Below are 17,641 nucleotides of genomic sequence, written 5' to 3' on the forward strand. Positions count from 1 at the left end.
TAAAGTGTATTGGTTGACTCGAGGACAAATGCTAGATTAAGACACTCTGCTCTGTTCCTCAAATACATAAAACATCAGTCTTTATATATAGTGTTTCTTGAGTAAAAAATGAAAACGCTGTACTTATTCAGACAACTAGTTCTATATTTACTATTGCATTGAAACATCAACAGAGATGGTCCAAAATGTGTGCAACACTTCATTCAGGATTTGAGGCTGGGTTGAGGTATGAGGCTTTACACACACACACACACACACACACACACACACACACACACACACACACACACACACACACACACACACACACACACACACACACACACACACACACACACACACACACACACTGTGTCGAGGCGTGATGGAAAAAATGGTAACCCACAAGAAAACGATGTCAAGGCCACAATAGCACTTCTTGTGCAAGTTGTGCAAAATGCAAAAAAATAGATAAGATGGAGAAAATGGAGTAAAAATATCCAGATAGCACTTGGCTGTTAAATCCTTCTACAGAAAGGTAAGCAGACAACTACTCATTGCCAAAACATATATATATATATATATATATATATATATATATATATATATATATATATGTTATGACACTGATGATTATGTTATGTATATCATTATTTATGTAAAGCTATATATGCATAAACAATATTCATTATCATACATTTGTGTTAACTCAACCCCAAACAAACAACATTTGAGACAGTCCAGTTACCAGAGCGATTGCGGGAAATCACAGATATATCTATCTTTCTGGATCATCGGGGTTTGCCATTTGCTTCCGGTAATCTGGACTACAACGCAACACAAATAAACAAAAATAGGCGAGACATAACGTGCAGATAAGTACAATAAACATGTATTGATGAACTTATCTGGTGTTTGTGTGTGTTTATTATTGAATATGGGGAAAGGATGTGGTAATGTGTGCATTCTGTATGCAACTGGAGCGTTAACCTGACCCTAGTGTGCACGCAAGGCTAGGAAAAACATGAAAACGGTTGGATAGTGGATCATATGTGTGTGTGAATATAGTGCTGTCGCGATCATGACAGAGCCCTCTGTCACATTTCCTCCCTCCTCTCCTAGATTGACAAACTCGGTAATCTGGACAGGTAATCAGCCGTTATGTTGTCTTTCCCAGGACGTTGTCTGATCTTAAAGTGGTAAGGCTGCAGTGATGGGTACCATCTTGTTATCCTGGCGTTTCGATCCTTCATTGAGTTTATCCAGGTCAATGCTCGATGGTCTGTTTCAAGATCAAACTCTCTTCCCAGCAAGTAATATCGGAGACTTTCTAATGCCCACCTGATGGCCAGTCCCTCTTTTTCAACAGTGGAGTATTGAGTCTCTTGAGGGAGCAGCTTATGGCTTAGATAAAGGATTGTTCCTGGCCTTCCTCTCCTTGTGCCAGTATGGCTCCCAATCCAATGGCAAAAACATTTACTTGAACTAGAAATCTCTGGGAGAAATCAGGAATTCGAAGCACAGGACTGTTACATATACTCTCCTTCAGCGGGTGAAACGCCCGCTCAGCTTATTTTATGCAGGGGACTGGATTGCAAACCATCTTTGTGGTGAAGTTGGTCAGGGGTACCGCGACACTGGAGAACTCTGGTATAAACCTTTGGTACCATCCGACCAGTCCAATGAAAGGCACGTACCTCTTTCTTTGTCCGAGGTCTTGGATGGTTTTGTATGCCCTCCACCTTGTCCACCTGTGGTCGAACCACGCCATTGCCTAGAAGGATCCCAGGTATTGTGTCTCCTGTTTTGCCCATTCACATTTAAGGACAAACCTGCCTCATCGATTTTCTGTAAGACTCTGCTCAGGTGCTGTAGATGCTCTTCCCAGCTGCCATTGTAGATGATCAAGTCATCAATATACGCCGCACAGCAGTGTTCTTCCCCTCGTAGAACCTGATCCATGAAAGTTGAAAGGTGGCTGGAGCTCCATGTAACCCGAATGGCATCGTAGTAAAATCGAACAGTCCTAAGGGTGTTCTGAAGGCGGTGTACTCTTTGGATTCTTGGGCTAAGGGCACCTGCCAGTATCCTTTGCACTGGTCTAAAGTGGTGATGTATTTGGCTTGGCCAAATCCGTTTCGCCAGCTCATCAATCCGAGGCATTGGGTATGCATCAAACCTGGAGACAGCACTGGAGACAGAATTGAGCTTCCGAAAGTCGAGGCAGATCCTCAGCGATCCATCTTTTTTTTTGGTACTAGGACAGTCGGGCTGCTCCATGGGCTGTTTGATGGCTCGATCACCCCCATTTCCTCATCAACTGAATCTCCCCCCTCAGCAGCTTGATCAGTCGTTCAGGCACTCGATAGGGATGTTGTCGAATCGGAATTGAGTCAATGAGCTGGATTGTATGTTCGATCAGGTTGGTTCTTCATGGCTCTGTCTTGAAAACATTCGGGTGCTTTGTACGTTGTAGGAGCTTCCCAGCTTTTCCTCAGCCGATCTAGTGGACCCTGGACAGACCACTCGTACACCAATTCAAAAGGTGAAAACCCTGTTAACACTTGGGGTACCTCTCTATATGCAAACAGCATAAACGGCAATCACTTGGCCCAGTCTTTCCCAGTGTCACTAACAAACTTTTTCAGAATGTTCTTGAGTGTTTGGTTAAATCTCTCAACTAGTCCATCCATCTGCGGGTGATAGGGAGTTGTCTTGATCGACTGGATGCCCAGCTGTCTGTGGAGGTTCTTCATCAAGCTCGATGTAAAGTTGGTGCCTTGGTCTGTGATTATCTCATCTGGGATACCGACTCTGGAAAGCATTTGCACAAGAGCACTGATTACCTTGGCAGTTGTAATCAATCTTAGGAGAAATGCTTCAGGGTACTGAGTAGCGTAGTCACACACTACCAAGATATACTGGTGACCGACACTGCTCCTCTCCAGAGGTCCAACTATGTCCATTGCGATTCTTCTGAATGAAGTGGAGATCACCGGCAATGGATACAGAGGTACTCTTGCTGACCTGTGATAACTGGTTTTCTGACAAACAGAGCATGTGGCACAGTGTGTGAGTACGTCAGTATACATGGAAGGCCGAAAGAAACGGAAACTGAGTCTTTGGTATGTTTTCTTGTGTGCAAGATGTCCTGACCATGGTATAGTGTGTCCAAGGTGTATTACAAGAGACCTACAGCATTGTGGAATGACAAGACGTGTAACACTATCAGACATCACATACAAAATACCATTCTGCAAAACATATGTTTCAGCCCCAAGAGTTTGTACTTTACTCTCGTCTTTACCCACTTTGGCAAACAAGGGCTTTAAGGTAACATCAGCCTCCTGTAACTGGGCAATATTGTCTGGAATCTTCCAATTTCTGCCCTCCAGATCATATGTTGATGCCTTGGGTGTTGGTGTACCCATATACTTTGCCATTTGGCGTTGCCGAAGTGTTTTTCTAGGTTTGTTAAAGCTCTGGATAGAGCTTAGTCGGCAGAGTCCAGGAGGGTTGAGCAGGCCTTGGGACGAGCGAGACCCCCCTCTTCTGGTCAAAGGCCTCCGAGGAAGAGCGGAGAGCCATGGTGGTGGCAGAAGTGACAAGGACTGAGCAGGAGCGCCTTAACATCAAGGCGGTGTCTCAGAGCCGGCAGGGAGGCTGGATGTCATGGGAAGGTGTCACAGACAGGCATTTTTCATGGTCTGATCTGTGGAAGATCCCCCAAGCCAGGCTCAGCTTCCTGATACGATCTACTTATGACACCCTACCTTGTCCCAGAAACCTCCATCAGTGGTTCGGCACTGAAGAACTTTGCCCCCTTTGCAGTACCAGCAATGCAAGCCTCCAGCACATCCTGTCGGGTTACAAGACAGCATTGTCCCAAGGCTGCTATATGAGGAAGTTAGCAGAGGTGGCGGAGTCATGTAGTCAGGAGGCTAATAGAAGACCTTCTGGGCCAACGAGAAGTCCCATCCTGTTTGCAAGGGCCGGAGAAAAAATCAACCACCCTCACTAGTGAGCAACATCTAGAGTCCTCTCATCTGGCAGTGAGTGGAACATGAGGGTCGACCTGGGGAGGCAGCTCCAATTCCCCAGGGAGATCGTGGAAACTTTGCTCCGGCCAGACCTGATCATGTGGTCAGAGTCATGCAAGACCATCTTGTTGGTGGAGCTTACTGTCCCATGGGAGGAGGGAATGGAGGCTGCCAACGAGCGGAAGCGTGCCAAGTATGCAGATCTGGTAGAAGACTGCAGAGAGGCTGGCTGGAAAGCCACCACGTTTCCAGTTGAAGTGGGATGTAGGGGCTTCGTTGGGTCCTCAACGGTTCGCCTGCTCCGCGAAATGGGATGTACAGGAGCAGGGTGTCGAAAAGCCTTTAAAGAACTGGCAGAGGAGGCCGATAGGGGCAGCTTTTGGCTGTCGCTTAGGAGGAAGCATAGGGGATGGGGGCCAAGTAACACCTAGGGCATCAGCAGGGGGTGGCAGGGAGTGATCCCTGCGATTGCTCCGCCACCAGGAGATGTACTGGGGTTAAAGGAGCAAAACATCCATGACTGATAGTCCCCAGCTTTTTTAATTTTTTTTTGCATTTGAAATGCCAATCTCTGATGCAATTTAAGTGAGTTTGTTAGACAGTACATTAAACTCAAAAGCCGAACATCTCACACCCACTCTTGATAGGAGATTCCTCATTTAATTCCTCTTTTACTCCAGAAAGAGACAAGTGTAAGTGTTTTAACCCTGAACTTACTTCAAGTCTCTTGCATCATCTGTTTTGCCTCCCTATGTGCCATAAGCAATGCTTCCTGGTTTCGCATGTGTGCTGTCCATGGTGCTGAATGTCTGAGTTTATTTTAACCAGAACGAAACAATAGAGAATTCACTTCTAAAAATGTATTAAAATAAACAGAAAATATAACCTTAAAAGTTGGTCTTAGCTAGATTTATTGGGATTTGGACACCCTTATATCAATCCAAACCATTTTTTTTTATACCGTTCAAAACTTTGGGGTCAATATACATTTTATTTTTTAAGAAAAAAAAACTGATTTATCAGAGATAGACACAATAGTTTAAAAGTGACAGTAAAACATGTATAATTTTACAAGATTTCCATTTCAAATAAATGCTGTTCTTTTGAACATTCTATTCATCAAAGAATCCTGAAGAAATATAGCACTGTTTCTACTAAATATTAAGCAGTACAACTGATTTCAACATTGACAATGATAAGAAATAGGTCTCATTTGTTAAAATTAGTTTTTGCATTGAATAACATGAACTAACAATGAGCAATACATTTGTTACAGTATGTATTCACATTTGTTAATGTTAGTTAAAGGTACAATATGTAAGATTTTCAATCTTCAATCCCCGGTTCCACCTGACCAAGTGTCGAGGTGTCCATGAGCAAGACACCTAACCCCAACTGCTCCCGACGAGCTGCGTGGCGCCTTGCATGGCTGACACCGCCGTCGGTGTATGAATGGGTGAATGTGAGGCAACTATGTAAAGCGCTTTGGTGGCCATTCGGTCTGTGAAAGCGCTATATAAATGCAGTCCATTTACCATTTACCATTTACCATTTTTGAAATAAAATATCCAAAAATCATTTCCAGAGTGTGACATATTTCCTGCAGTTGTGTACTTACAATATCCCAAAAGTTCCCAAAGATTTTTAATGTCAGAGAAATTCGTATTTTAAATAATGGCTCATCCCTGGTCATTGTCGTCTGTCAATGGCGTAATATCCGCATTATCCCAGGTTTGCGCTCGTATTGCACTAGTATCTATGGCGACAGACGTGGACAACTGCGTTATGTCTAGCGGCACGCTCACGCTGTTGTTGTTTTGTTCAAACATTATGGACCATGGCAAGCAGACTTTGGGACAAAAGGAGAACTAAAACAAGAACCAATATCAGCTTGGCGTTTTCGAGATGCCAAGAGCTCCACGTCCGCAACTAACTTCGACTTGACAGTCAATTGACATGCTCTTGCATGTACTTTATTAGACAGGTGAGCAAATGTACATAAAACTAATCAATGTTATAAAGCTCAACATGATTAAATGTTAGAATATGATCAGTATGTTATTCTAATTTTGATCTGCTAGCCTCATACAGCCAACAAACTAACACATAGAATAACATTATAACTTTCAACACACTCAAATGCAGTTTGGTGTGATAGTGTAGACCAATTGAAACAACGCTGTGTTACCTCACAAGTTTCATTCGCCAAATAAACTGACCTGTGTGAGTAGTAATTCAGAATTTGCGGGGGGTTCGGTAGAATGAAATGTCCTTATTCCTTTATATCCGCGGGACTCACGTGTGGCGCTGATATCTGTCTCTCAGTAGCAAACATGCCATGCTTCATACCACAGTCATGTTAAAAACATAATTAATGTTAACACATACAATGTTTGATATAATAATGCATTAGTAAAGGTTAAAATGACAGAAGTTGTTGTAATGTAGGAAAACTAACACTTGGTGAAATTCAAACACTTTTATTTAAAAATGAAAAAAAGACACTAAATTACCACTAAAACAGTGGATTCCTGCAGAGGAGCACTTATCGGCCTATTAGCCTTTCTACTTCTATTCTACTCCCTAACATATATATTTTTTTCACATTCACATTGGCGTGCAATCATTTGCATCAGCTGTTCAGCCACGCGGTGCGGGTATATAATGAGCAGAAGGTGCAATTGCACTTCAGTGTTTTGCTGAGGAGCTGAAACGATCAGCTGGTTGCCCCGGCGGGACGCAGCAGATGTGGCGGCGGGACGTACCTCTCCGTTCTCTCCTTCAGGGAACGAGCGTTACCATACGTAACCGAGACGTGCCATACCAAGCTGTCTCTCTCGGCGTACGTCATGGCCGACATAAATAGAAATCCCTATCAAACCGCCACAGCTGCTGACCTGTGCAAGCCTCTTGCCCCTTCTTGCCTGGAAGGACGATAGGAGAGGGCTTACATAGTGTGTATCTGTCACTGTTTTTCCGTGATAACCCATACAGTGAGATTGTTGGATAACATTGGGAAGGTGTGCCCTTTCTGTTAGGAAGGAGAACGCTGCGGAACCCACATTCTTCCCCGAAGGAGTTATCTGGCGATATACATATGGACTAACCTGAAGGTTGTACTGCATATGAAATACTGGGTGACTTAGCCCATGGGAAAGACACAGGCTTCCGTTTAGAATCAACCATGGAAGAAATACACATATGGGATCCCTGCAGGGTCACACATATGGGACCCAGCCTAGACCCAACCTTGACCCGGTTCTCAAGGATTCAACAAATAAAGGCCTGGCGCCAGACTCACCGCCATGTCTGTGCCGAGGGTGTTGGAGGACTCAACAAGTTTTTCACACTGGAGTAATAAGGATGCACAGTAGGGTGCAGCAAGCCGACAGAGCCGGGCCTCTCAGTGCTTCTACCCGTTTAGGGTGAGAACACGGGAGGAGACCGGCTCTACACGTAGGATATAATATTTAGTGAATGTGTTAGGTGTCGCCCAGCCCGCAGCTCTACAGATATCTGTTAGCGAGGATCCATGTGCCAGCGCCCAGGAGGATGCAACGCCTCTCGTGGAGTGAGCATGCAAACTCAGCGGGAAGGGCAAGCATTGTGCTTGGTAAGCCAAGGCAATGGCATCCACTATCCAGTGGGCCATTCTCTGCTTGGATCATTTCCCTTCTGGTGGCCTCCGTAACAGACAAAGAGCTGGTCTGAGGTCCTGAGACTTTGAGTTTTGTACACGTACAGGGACCTCACACCTTTGTAGGAACGAGAGTCTCGACAGTAACTCTGAGATGGTCATCTTCCCCACAATGGGTACATGACTCATCCACAAATTCTGCCTCATTCGTGAACACTCATGCGTGTTCAATGCCCAGACACGCGATACAGTGCTTGTGACCATCCCGTGATCCCAGGTAACGACCGCATCCAGAAACACACAAGCATAGTGGCATTTTTAAAAATCCATGTAAGCTCTTTTAGGGACTGCTCTCCTTGGTGCTGAAGCACGCAGGGGAACGGTTGCAGCGAACACGGACAGGAATGTGCACCTGTCGTGTGCTGTCTCTCTCGGTGGCGATCTTACCAGCTGTAAAAACAGCTTTATTGTTTTTGCTCAAAGAATAAAAAGATAAAGAGAGTGAGAGTGAGAGAGAGAGAGAGAGAGAGAGAGAGAGAGAGAGAGAGAGAGAGAGAGAGAGAGAGAGAGAGAGAGAGAAGAATTTGACCACGCTGCCGCGCCGTATCACCCGCACCAGACTGGAAAGGTCCCGTTGAGAGCTCGCTCGTCGTAACTCTCTTGTTGTAGAGAACACAGCATCGAAGTGCTCAGCTCCGAAGCAAAAATCTAAAGTCCAATCGCACCTGCTGCTAATTATATACCCCCGCCGCGTGGCTGAACAGCTGATGTAAATGACTGCACACCAATGTGCATTGGCTCGTTTAGTTTCACTCAAAGTATATTGGCCTCTCTAGCAAGATTCCTATTCGTCGGTCACGACGTATGCCGAGAGTGACCAACTGATATGGAACTATTATAACTGTATAACTATTTTTTGTCATTTTTGTGCTGAAGTGTGAAGTATGTATTTTTAGGAAAGGTCACAAGGTCTTATGACAGCAAGAAAGAGCTCGTCCTTTATAATCACTGAAGCTCTCAGTCAGTTCAGTGCAAACTCATTGAGTGCAAAAACTCCTGTTTTAATCACTGAATCTGACTAAACTTCAAAATGAATATTTTATTTACATTGTGTATCTGCTTTGTTGTTATATTGAGAGGATTTGTGCGTGTGTATGATTTTGTGATTAAATATCAAACAGAATCTATTCAATAGGAGACATCACAGGGGTCGCCACAGCAGGAGAAAAAGGGTGTCTAAATTTAGGACCTCAGCAGGTGTGTCATTAAACGAGAGGGAAAACAATGAAAGAGTGATAATGAAGAACAGATGGACATCGGGGAGGAACACAAAATTATCATGCCTGAATGCTCTTTACACAAATGATCTCTTCTCATTCTGTATATTGCTCTTTGTGCATCCTGCTTAAAATTGTGTATAGACAGAAGGTGAAGAATGAGACAGTGAGCTGTGGACACAGATTGTGTCTGTTTGATTGGAATGGAAATACATATCAGATTAAAGGATAACACTCAAGACAAAGTGGCTTCTTTTCATGTAAATGGCCATTAGGTTATTTGCATGTGTCAGCTCTGAGCTACCAGGTAACTGATTTCACAAGTCCGTCATGTTGGGTTTGGATAAAAGGAGTTGAATGGTGTTTGCAGGTCTTTGTCAAGGTTGAGCAATTAAAATTAAAATGTAAAGCTTGCTTTAATGGATTTGTCATCAGCTTAAAACTTTACAGCCCTTTCACTGTTTACTTTTGATTTGAATGTGTCCTTTTAGAAACCTTGTCTTCTGCATTGCTTATTGCATGATCATAAAACAATAAACCTGTCCATCTCAGCTTATGAACATGCATGCCACAACTGATGATAACACACATAGCGCTGGGTAGGTGGGTGTTTCCGAGGTAATTAGAGAAGATAGTGTTTTACTCCACTAGATTGACATCATCTGGATCAAATTATTCAGTTTGAAACAGCCAGTGCAGATACTGCAGTTCCAAACTTCTATTGTTCAAGCAATCGACTAAGTACTACTCATTAAGTTACAACAGTTGGCTTCTGTCATTGACATATAAGTGACTATAAGTACTGTGTATGTTTACATAACTTGTTTTTTTACCTTTCTGTGCCTTTTTGACATCATTTAAATCCTCTCATTATACGTACAGTAAGTGTACACACAATGTACGTAAATAAGTGATTCTTCATGCAGTTTATCTTTTTTTGATTATAAAGAGTTTTCACAAAAGTCCAGAACTCAGTGAGCTTTTTCAATGTTTTCTTAATTGAAGAATATTTGAAACCTACATACTTATTTCTTGATGCATCATTTAATAATTTACTTATATATTTTCTGATTTTGATTTATATTAATTGTATACAACAGTGTCATAAAAATAAATTAAATTAAATTAATATAAATCATTTTCATTTTTCGACCCTGACAGTAAAAATAGTCAGTATTAAGCCATTACGCACATGTTTCTATAATATCAAAACCATTCTGTTGCTACATGTTTGTCATTTATGTGAACTGTCAACAAGTAAAGACATTTGGCTACACACTAAACATACACACATAAGGGGGGAGAAAAAATAGAGAAAATGAAGAATTGGGGAATTTGATCTTGTGGACCTTCACTGTACTTGTCGATATATTGATCTGGTGGCCTGGCAGGTCGATCAATGTCAAAAGGGAGCGCTGTGCTTTGAAGCTAATCTAAGGGCTGAATTCTCATGCCCAGATTCTTAAGCTTTAAAAGAGATTGAGCCTCAGATCAGCTTATAAAGGTAACACACAAAAATACTCTAAATAATATAAAGACATTATACGGTATATGATGGTGTGAATTCAGAATTGCATGCCCTCATGATTCTGACCGGGTTTAAGATGAATCATATATGCAGGGCACTACGACATTGTGTTCAGTGCTTGTGTTTGATTTATGCTACAGCAGAGGCTCTGTTATAGAAGAGGATGTGTAGGTCAGTAGGATCAAAGTTGCACACAACAAAAAGACATTGAATCCAGTGATCCACAGCATGCATCCCTGCATGCATGAACACACAAACACACACCCCTGCCACCCAGAGTACATTCATGCATGTGCATGTGCACACACACATGCACGCACGCACGCACGCACGCACGCACGCACACACACACACACACACACACACACACACACACACACACACACACACACACACACTGAGTATCTGCCAGTTCAGATATCACATACAGCATCACATTGAACACATTAACATCTTGTCTATCTTTCTTTATCTTCTGTATAATATTACCTGCCCACCCATTTACAACTATTATAACATCCGTTTCAGGTTGTCTGATCACAAGTACCAGTATTAAATACAGATGTAAATGCCAATCATCTCATATCTCAACTCATCATCGACAGCTAGTAGTGTTAAGATTTTTTTTTTCCTGTGTACCATAAATATTTTCATAACATTGCAAGAACGTTGTTATGATGATGTTAGCAGGTCCCCTGGTACAACATATGCCTGTCATCAAAATTATTTTGCCATCTTTCAAATGAAAGTGTTTACCAATAAACATAAAACAGTAGTGAGTGTAGTGACAAAAGTGAAAACAAAGAGAGAAGTAGAGATCAAATATGAGCCTCCAGTGTCGTCTTTTTCATCATGGTTCTTTATTCAAAGGATGTCAATTCAGTATGATTGATGAAAATTTGACATTTTACTTATTTATTTATGTATTCATTCATTCCTTCCTTTTTTCATGTCTCATTTCATTTCATTATCTCATTTCATTTCATTATTTAATTTAATTTAATTTCATTATTTATTTTCATTTCATGATTTCTTTTCTTTTCTTTTTGTTTTTTGTTTTCTGCTTTACTTATAAGCAATTAACCCTCCTACTGTTTAAAAAAAAAAAAACTGTATGCACGTTTTATATTCATATGTCAGTTTTTACCCGGTGGAACGTGAGCTTATAAAACAGCCATAACTTAATATTTTTCAACTAAAACCATTTGATCAGTCACTTCTTAAAAAATGAGTCAACGTTTTAAATGTTACTTTATTTTACCATGTTAGTAATACTTTCATATTTTTTTATTAATTAAAAAATGTAAAATGGTTATAATGGTTTTTTTTATCCATTTGCAAAACTACTTATTTTCACAATGTTTCTAAGGTGTTTTTATTTGTTTTACTTTTTCATATTGTAGGTGTCAGTGATCTAGAATGTTCTTGAAGTGCTGTACAACATCACTAACAGCAACCAAAATACAATGTTGAGAATGAGATGCAATGTTGCAAGATCAGTTTCACTTTCCTCTGTTTCCTCTTCCTTGTTGCTTTATCTTGTGTAACTTTTATTAATTATGCCGGATCATATAACCAGTTTCTTTCTTCACTGTGTATTTCAGGACAGTCCTCTGGTCTTACAGTCAGACCGCAATGTGACAGTGAATGCACGGAATAACCTTGGCCAGCTGACAGGACAACTCACTGTGGGTGAGTGGCATTTTTAAACTATTTCATGGACATGTTGCCCGAGTTCACAGATTCTCATTTCACAGTGCCCCGTTTCATTAATAGCTCATGTGCTTTTCATATTCTCTCTTTGTTGTTTGAGCTACCACAATTTTTCCATGTTTTTAACTCCTACAGCTTTGCCCTCCAAACCTTAATATGCAATTTGGCAAATGCTCATTTACATGAAAGAACACATTTGAATAAGAAAAAGAATCGACAATTGTATCATTGTTAGTAAGTTGCCAGTAAACATAAAATATACATTATGATTGCTTTTACTTTATTACCTTGATGGTATTTTGGCATTTAATGACACTGCAAATGGCTTTTGGGACAGTATTATATGTAGAGATTAAATTGGAAGAATTCTAAAATTTGGTGTTAGTAACTGTCCAGTGTCCACCCCGACTAAAGCTCTTTTGTTTTGTGCCAGGTTTCTTGCCTTTTTTTTTTTTTGGCATTTTCTTTCAGTTAATTAGTTCCTTGTATATTTAAGCCTCCTTATTTAACTTTTTTCTTTGTCGGTTCTTGTCAATTGGTGTGCATTTTTAATTAATAGGGTTTTATATTTTCTGGGATTTTAGAGGTTTCCAAGCTGACGACTCTTGTATCTTGCCTTTGTTTTGTTTTTTAAATAAAGCAGTACTTAGATCCCATTAGAGCCCATTTTAGACTCTACGAGACCCAACGTGTTACACTAACCTTCCAAAAGGTACAGTTACCTGTTTTGAAAGCCTTTTGTGATTGTACCATGTACGTCATTCCACATCGGTCCTGATTGGTTAGTGGTAGTTTGGTACTAGTTTAGCTAGTGGGCCGCCAGCCGAGGTCGAGTTTGCGTTTGAGAGAAGATGATGATGAGATAGAGAACAGTGCACTGAATCAGTTTAGTTTCAGTAAGATTTTAAGCTTTTAAGAAAGATTTTATTTAGCAAGGACACATTTGCTGTACACAAGTTGCTGTAGGTAACTTTTGTAAAAAAAATATTTTTTTACATATTTGTTAAAACTGTCATTATGTCCTGACAGTAGAATATGAGACAGATAATCTGTGAAAAAATCAAGCTCCTCTGGCTCATCCCAGTGGTCCTATTGCCATTTGCAGAAATACACCGCTCCCGGTCAGAAACAACCAATCAGAGCCAGGAGGAATGACTTAGCAGTGTCAATCACGCTCGTGTACGCCCTGATCACCCCTCTCTTGCACAGCGCGAGAGCGTACCGTCGTTCAAACTCAAGATTGCCTGTGTGCTGCAGCTGTGCTAATGGCGGAGAAACAACCTAAACTGCCAATTTCTCGAATGGCACCTGCTCATAAAACAAAGAGGTAAAAGGAAAAGACCAATGACGATAAACAGGCGAAAAAGAAAGAATTAGACAGAGCCCATTGACTCGGTGTCAAAACTCTAGCAGCATAGCATGTAGATAAAATGTCACGCACTGTGCTATGCAACAATTGAAACCTGATAATTCACTGGCTTGTCATGATGCTGAAATAATGTACTAGCAAACCTTATCTCGCATTACATATCGCTAGAATAATTACTTACATACTGTAGCATTAGTTACCGTTATATTAACGTTGTCTTACTAGCTATTTATAACTTATAGAAAGAGTGCAACGTTATAAAGTTACATGTATTGCAAAATACATAATGATTTGAGGACCAAGTTTGTATTCAAAGTATGGGCAGGCCATAGTCAATGTAAAGCATATTGTTGATGTTTCGTCTCTATTAGTGAATGTGCCATAACTGCAAATCCACCGTCATAGGCGGCCCTGCGCGTTCACGGCAGGCTCCGCTGTGGGGGAGGAGCTGTGGAGGGAGGGCTGTAGCGCAGCAGAGAGCAAGGGGGTTGGACCTGTAAGTTGTGCTTGTTTAAATTTTCAGGCTAAGTCAACGTTTTCTCAAAACTCCCTACTGCAGCTTCAAATTGATAAAAAGTGACTATAACGAGGTTAGATGTTACGGGAAGAAGGAGGCGGGAACCGGCGAACATTTAAACATGCTGTCACATATAACAGAACAAACACAACACAAGTCCAGGCCTGTTCCTCTCTCGATCTTCACTGTCGTCGCTCCTCATTTTATGCTTCCGCTCCTCCGTGAGAGATACGAGACCGGTGCATCGCCCAGGTGGCGCTCATCAGTAATCACGCCACCGGCCTCGTGCCGCTCTCTCGCGGCCCTCGGCCTCGTCCTGCTCGCCACAGTGACAGTAAATACATTTACGTATTACGTAAGAGTTTCCACAACTGTCTTCAGCATTGACATTAAAGGAAAAAGTAATTTGAGCACCATATCTGCATATTAGAATGATATCTGAAGATTTGTGCGACAATGAAAACTGGAGTAATAGCTGCTGAAAATTCAGTTTTGCTATCAAATAAATAAATAAAAATAGAAAACTGTTATTTTAAATTGTAATAATATTTCACAATGCTAGCCTATGGTTCTTACTGTATTTTGGTAAAATAAATGCAGACGTGTTGAGCATAAGATACTTATTATTTGTTTGTTTTTTTAAATCTTACAGATCCCAAACTTTTGAATGGTGGTGTACATGAACGATTTGTATTGAAAAACAATTTCAGATTGTTCTAGTCCAGTTTAAACCTTGATTTTGTTTTTCATGTGCAAGGTACATCAGAGTAACTCATTCACATTTACATTACATTACACCAATCCTGCAGACTTATGGGTTTTTTTTTTCAGTAGAAGCTCAGTTTCACCATCACGTTTCAGAAGACAGAAGGTTGCATTCTGGGGCCGACTGCCTACTGGGCTCAGGACCTCCATCAATTACTGCTCTATCCCAATGCAGCCACGAGGGTTTTCTAGTGTTTTCCAGTGAATCCTCTTTGCTTGTCAGGGATTTTTTTCCCCACTCCAAGGTATGCAAGGAAGAGTGTTTATGTTTTTGTGTGTGTATAAAAAGAGCTACCTGACTCAAACTAGCTGTAAGATCAGAGCAGAAGCAACTAGCCCTAAAGCCAGCAGAAGTCTAGATCCTCTCCCTCACTTTCTGCTCATGGACTACAGCACATCACAGCTTTGCTGTGCAAAGGAAAACAGAGAAAAGAACAAACATGCATATTTCCCTTGTATTAGTAACATGCAGCAAAGAACTGAAACGTTGGTGGATTTTCCCAGATTTTCCACTGGTCGTGACTGTTGGATATGGGTAAAGGAGGGGTCACACTGCATTTTGCATTCCACTGACTTCCATTCATACAGATGCTACAAAAACGCAAGTTCGGATTTCGCTGCTTTCCAAAGTTCAAGTGGTGAACCCTGACCTGCGATTATTCGTATCACTTATTCGTAGCACAACCAATAGAAGTTTGAAATTACACAGCGTTACTTTTTTGCTGAATTAAAAGAACTCAATCTTTAAACATGCAGGATTGCAGCATTACTTTTAAGTGGAAGAAATTGTGCATGCTCATGCATGCTCATGTCTAGTGTGAACATGGCTTTAGTGCTGCATGGTTTGGTAGGGTTAGGCAAAATTCAGAATTGAATAATTTCCTTAGTTCATGAGTTGGAATTTGAGTTTAATTGGCCTCGTCTTTGGAAGTTAAAAACAAATTTGAATTGTAATGAAAGGAAGTAGAATTTAATGAATTGGGAAATTAAGTGTTTTCCCACCTTGGTTCATAATATTTACTTTATATATATATATATATATATATATATATATATATATATATATATATATATATATATATATATATATATATATATATATATATATATATATATATATATATATATATATATAATTTCATTTGATTTACTGATTTAACCTAATTAATTTAATTACTCTTTTTTTTGTGTTTCTGTAATCACGTCACTCCCGGTTTCCCATTTAGCGTTCCTCATTCGTTCACTGCTGGGATATAAAAAACAACATATACTGGTCTTTGCAGCTGGAACGTGCTGCATTAATGACCAGATATGCCTTTAGAAATTAAATAATCTGATTCTAAATATAGTATATAGATCTGCTTTCCTAGCAAAAACACAGCAAGCCTTTTCTGGCTTTTTGTGATGAATGCAACGGTTTTAAACTAAATCTCAGGCTATTTGTGTCCAGTGGAGCTTTATTATGTACACAGCAGGACCATAAATTAACCAATGCAAATTAAAAAGCGATAAAAATCACCCATATATGTAATATTTGCCATATATTTTTATAAAGTTGCCCTCATAGTGATTTTCTATTTTTATTAAGTCTCTTTATTAGTTAAGTATACTATAGTGCTTCTGCAGACAGCATAGTGAGAGTCATATAGCGCTCTCGCCAATGTCCCCTCTATATCCTCTCTTTGACATTACCCGCTCTGCAGAGCCGTTGCCTTCAGGCTCTCTCGACATTGTCTGAACATTTAGGGAATTTCATTGCAGGGATTAGCTCCCAAACAGGCAGCAAAGTTATACCGTATCACCTCTCTCTCCTGCACTCCTGTTTGTTTCCATTCTCTCCTTGTTCTCTCGTTCCTGAACTCACTCGCTGCAAGTACATTAATCTTCAAACAGAAATTGTATAGGGGTGCTGAGAGCCAGAGAGCTGGGCTGTCCTCTGATAGCTTGGCCCAAGAGTCCAGAGGTCTCTGTTTTTATAATATGGCCCATAAGTTCAGGTGATTGATGCACAGTTGCGTTGTGGTGAGCATGAAGCAGGAGCACTGCGATCATGACTTCATCCTCTGTTCATAAGGGAGTCGCTTAAATATCTGAGAGCTGTAGTCCGTCATGGTCTTTGTGGCTTTAGGCCCAGGTTCTCAAACCAGTCGAAACCCAACTAGTCTCACACTTCAGACTGATGGCAGAAGGTCTGGACTCCATTGCAGCTTTCATTGGCCAAGAACCAACCACCCAAGAGGACATCTGACTGACATGTAAAGCAACCAATAACAGTTCCCCCCCCCCTCCTTTTTGTTATATGAAGCTCAGATTAAAGCTGTCTTGGAAACTTATTAAACTTTCATCAGAACCTTTATTGTTTAAATGACTATAGACTATTGTATTACCCATTTGCCAGACCCAGAGTTGGATGAAAATCCATTATACAAAAATAAATAATTATTACATGTTTAAAACTATTATCATATATGTCTATATATATATATATATATATATATATATATTTTTTTTTTTATTCCGTGTATTTAAGTTACACTAACTATGCAATTCACCTTAGAAAGATAAAGTAATCTGACATTTTATTCCATATAGTAATTGTTAGAAATCACACAGTACAACACAATACATACACTGTTTAAATTACTATTTATTTATTTTCCATTTTATTTATAATAGACATACACACAGATGCATACAGTATATGACTAAGACATTGTTATAAATAAATAGATAGATAGATAGATAGATAGATAGATAGATAGATAGATAGATAGATAGATAGATAGATAGATAGATAGATAGATAGATAGATAGAT

General features: G+C 40.4%; 1 protein-coding gene across 1 annotated transcript in view; it reads left to right on the forward strand.

Annotated features, from left to right (window-relative positions):
* The window catches only part of sgcz (sarcoglycan zeta), a 218,742-nt gene that overhangs the window by 125,576 nt on the left and 75,525 nt on the right, over positions 1-17,641 (forward strand). Inside the window, exon 4 of the mRNA XM_077205055.1 lies at positions 12,066-12,153. Within this exon, the coding sequence (XP_077061170.1) occupies positions 12,066-12,153 (88 nt within the window). The remainder of the gene's footprint in view (positions 1-12,065; positions 12,154-17,641) is intronic.

The sequence above is a fragment of the Siphateles boraxobius genome, unplaced genomic scaffold, assembly GCF_051911475.1.
Source record: "Siphateles boraxobius isolate OS27281-9 unplaced genomic scaffold, OSU_SipBor_1 53, whole genome shotgun sequence".
NCBI lineage: Eukaryota > Metazoa > Chordata > Actinopteri > Cypriniformes > Leuciscidae > Siphateles > Siphateles boraxobius.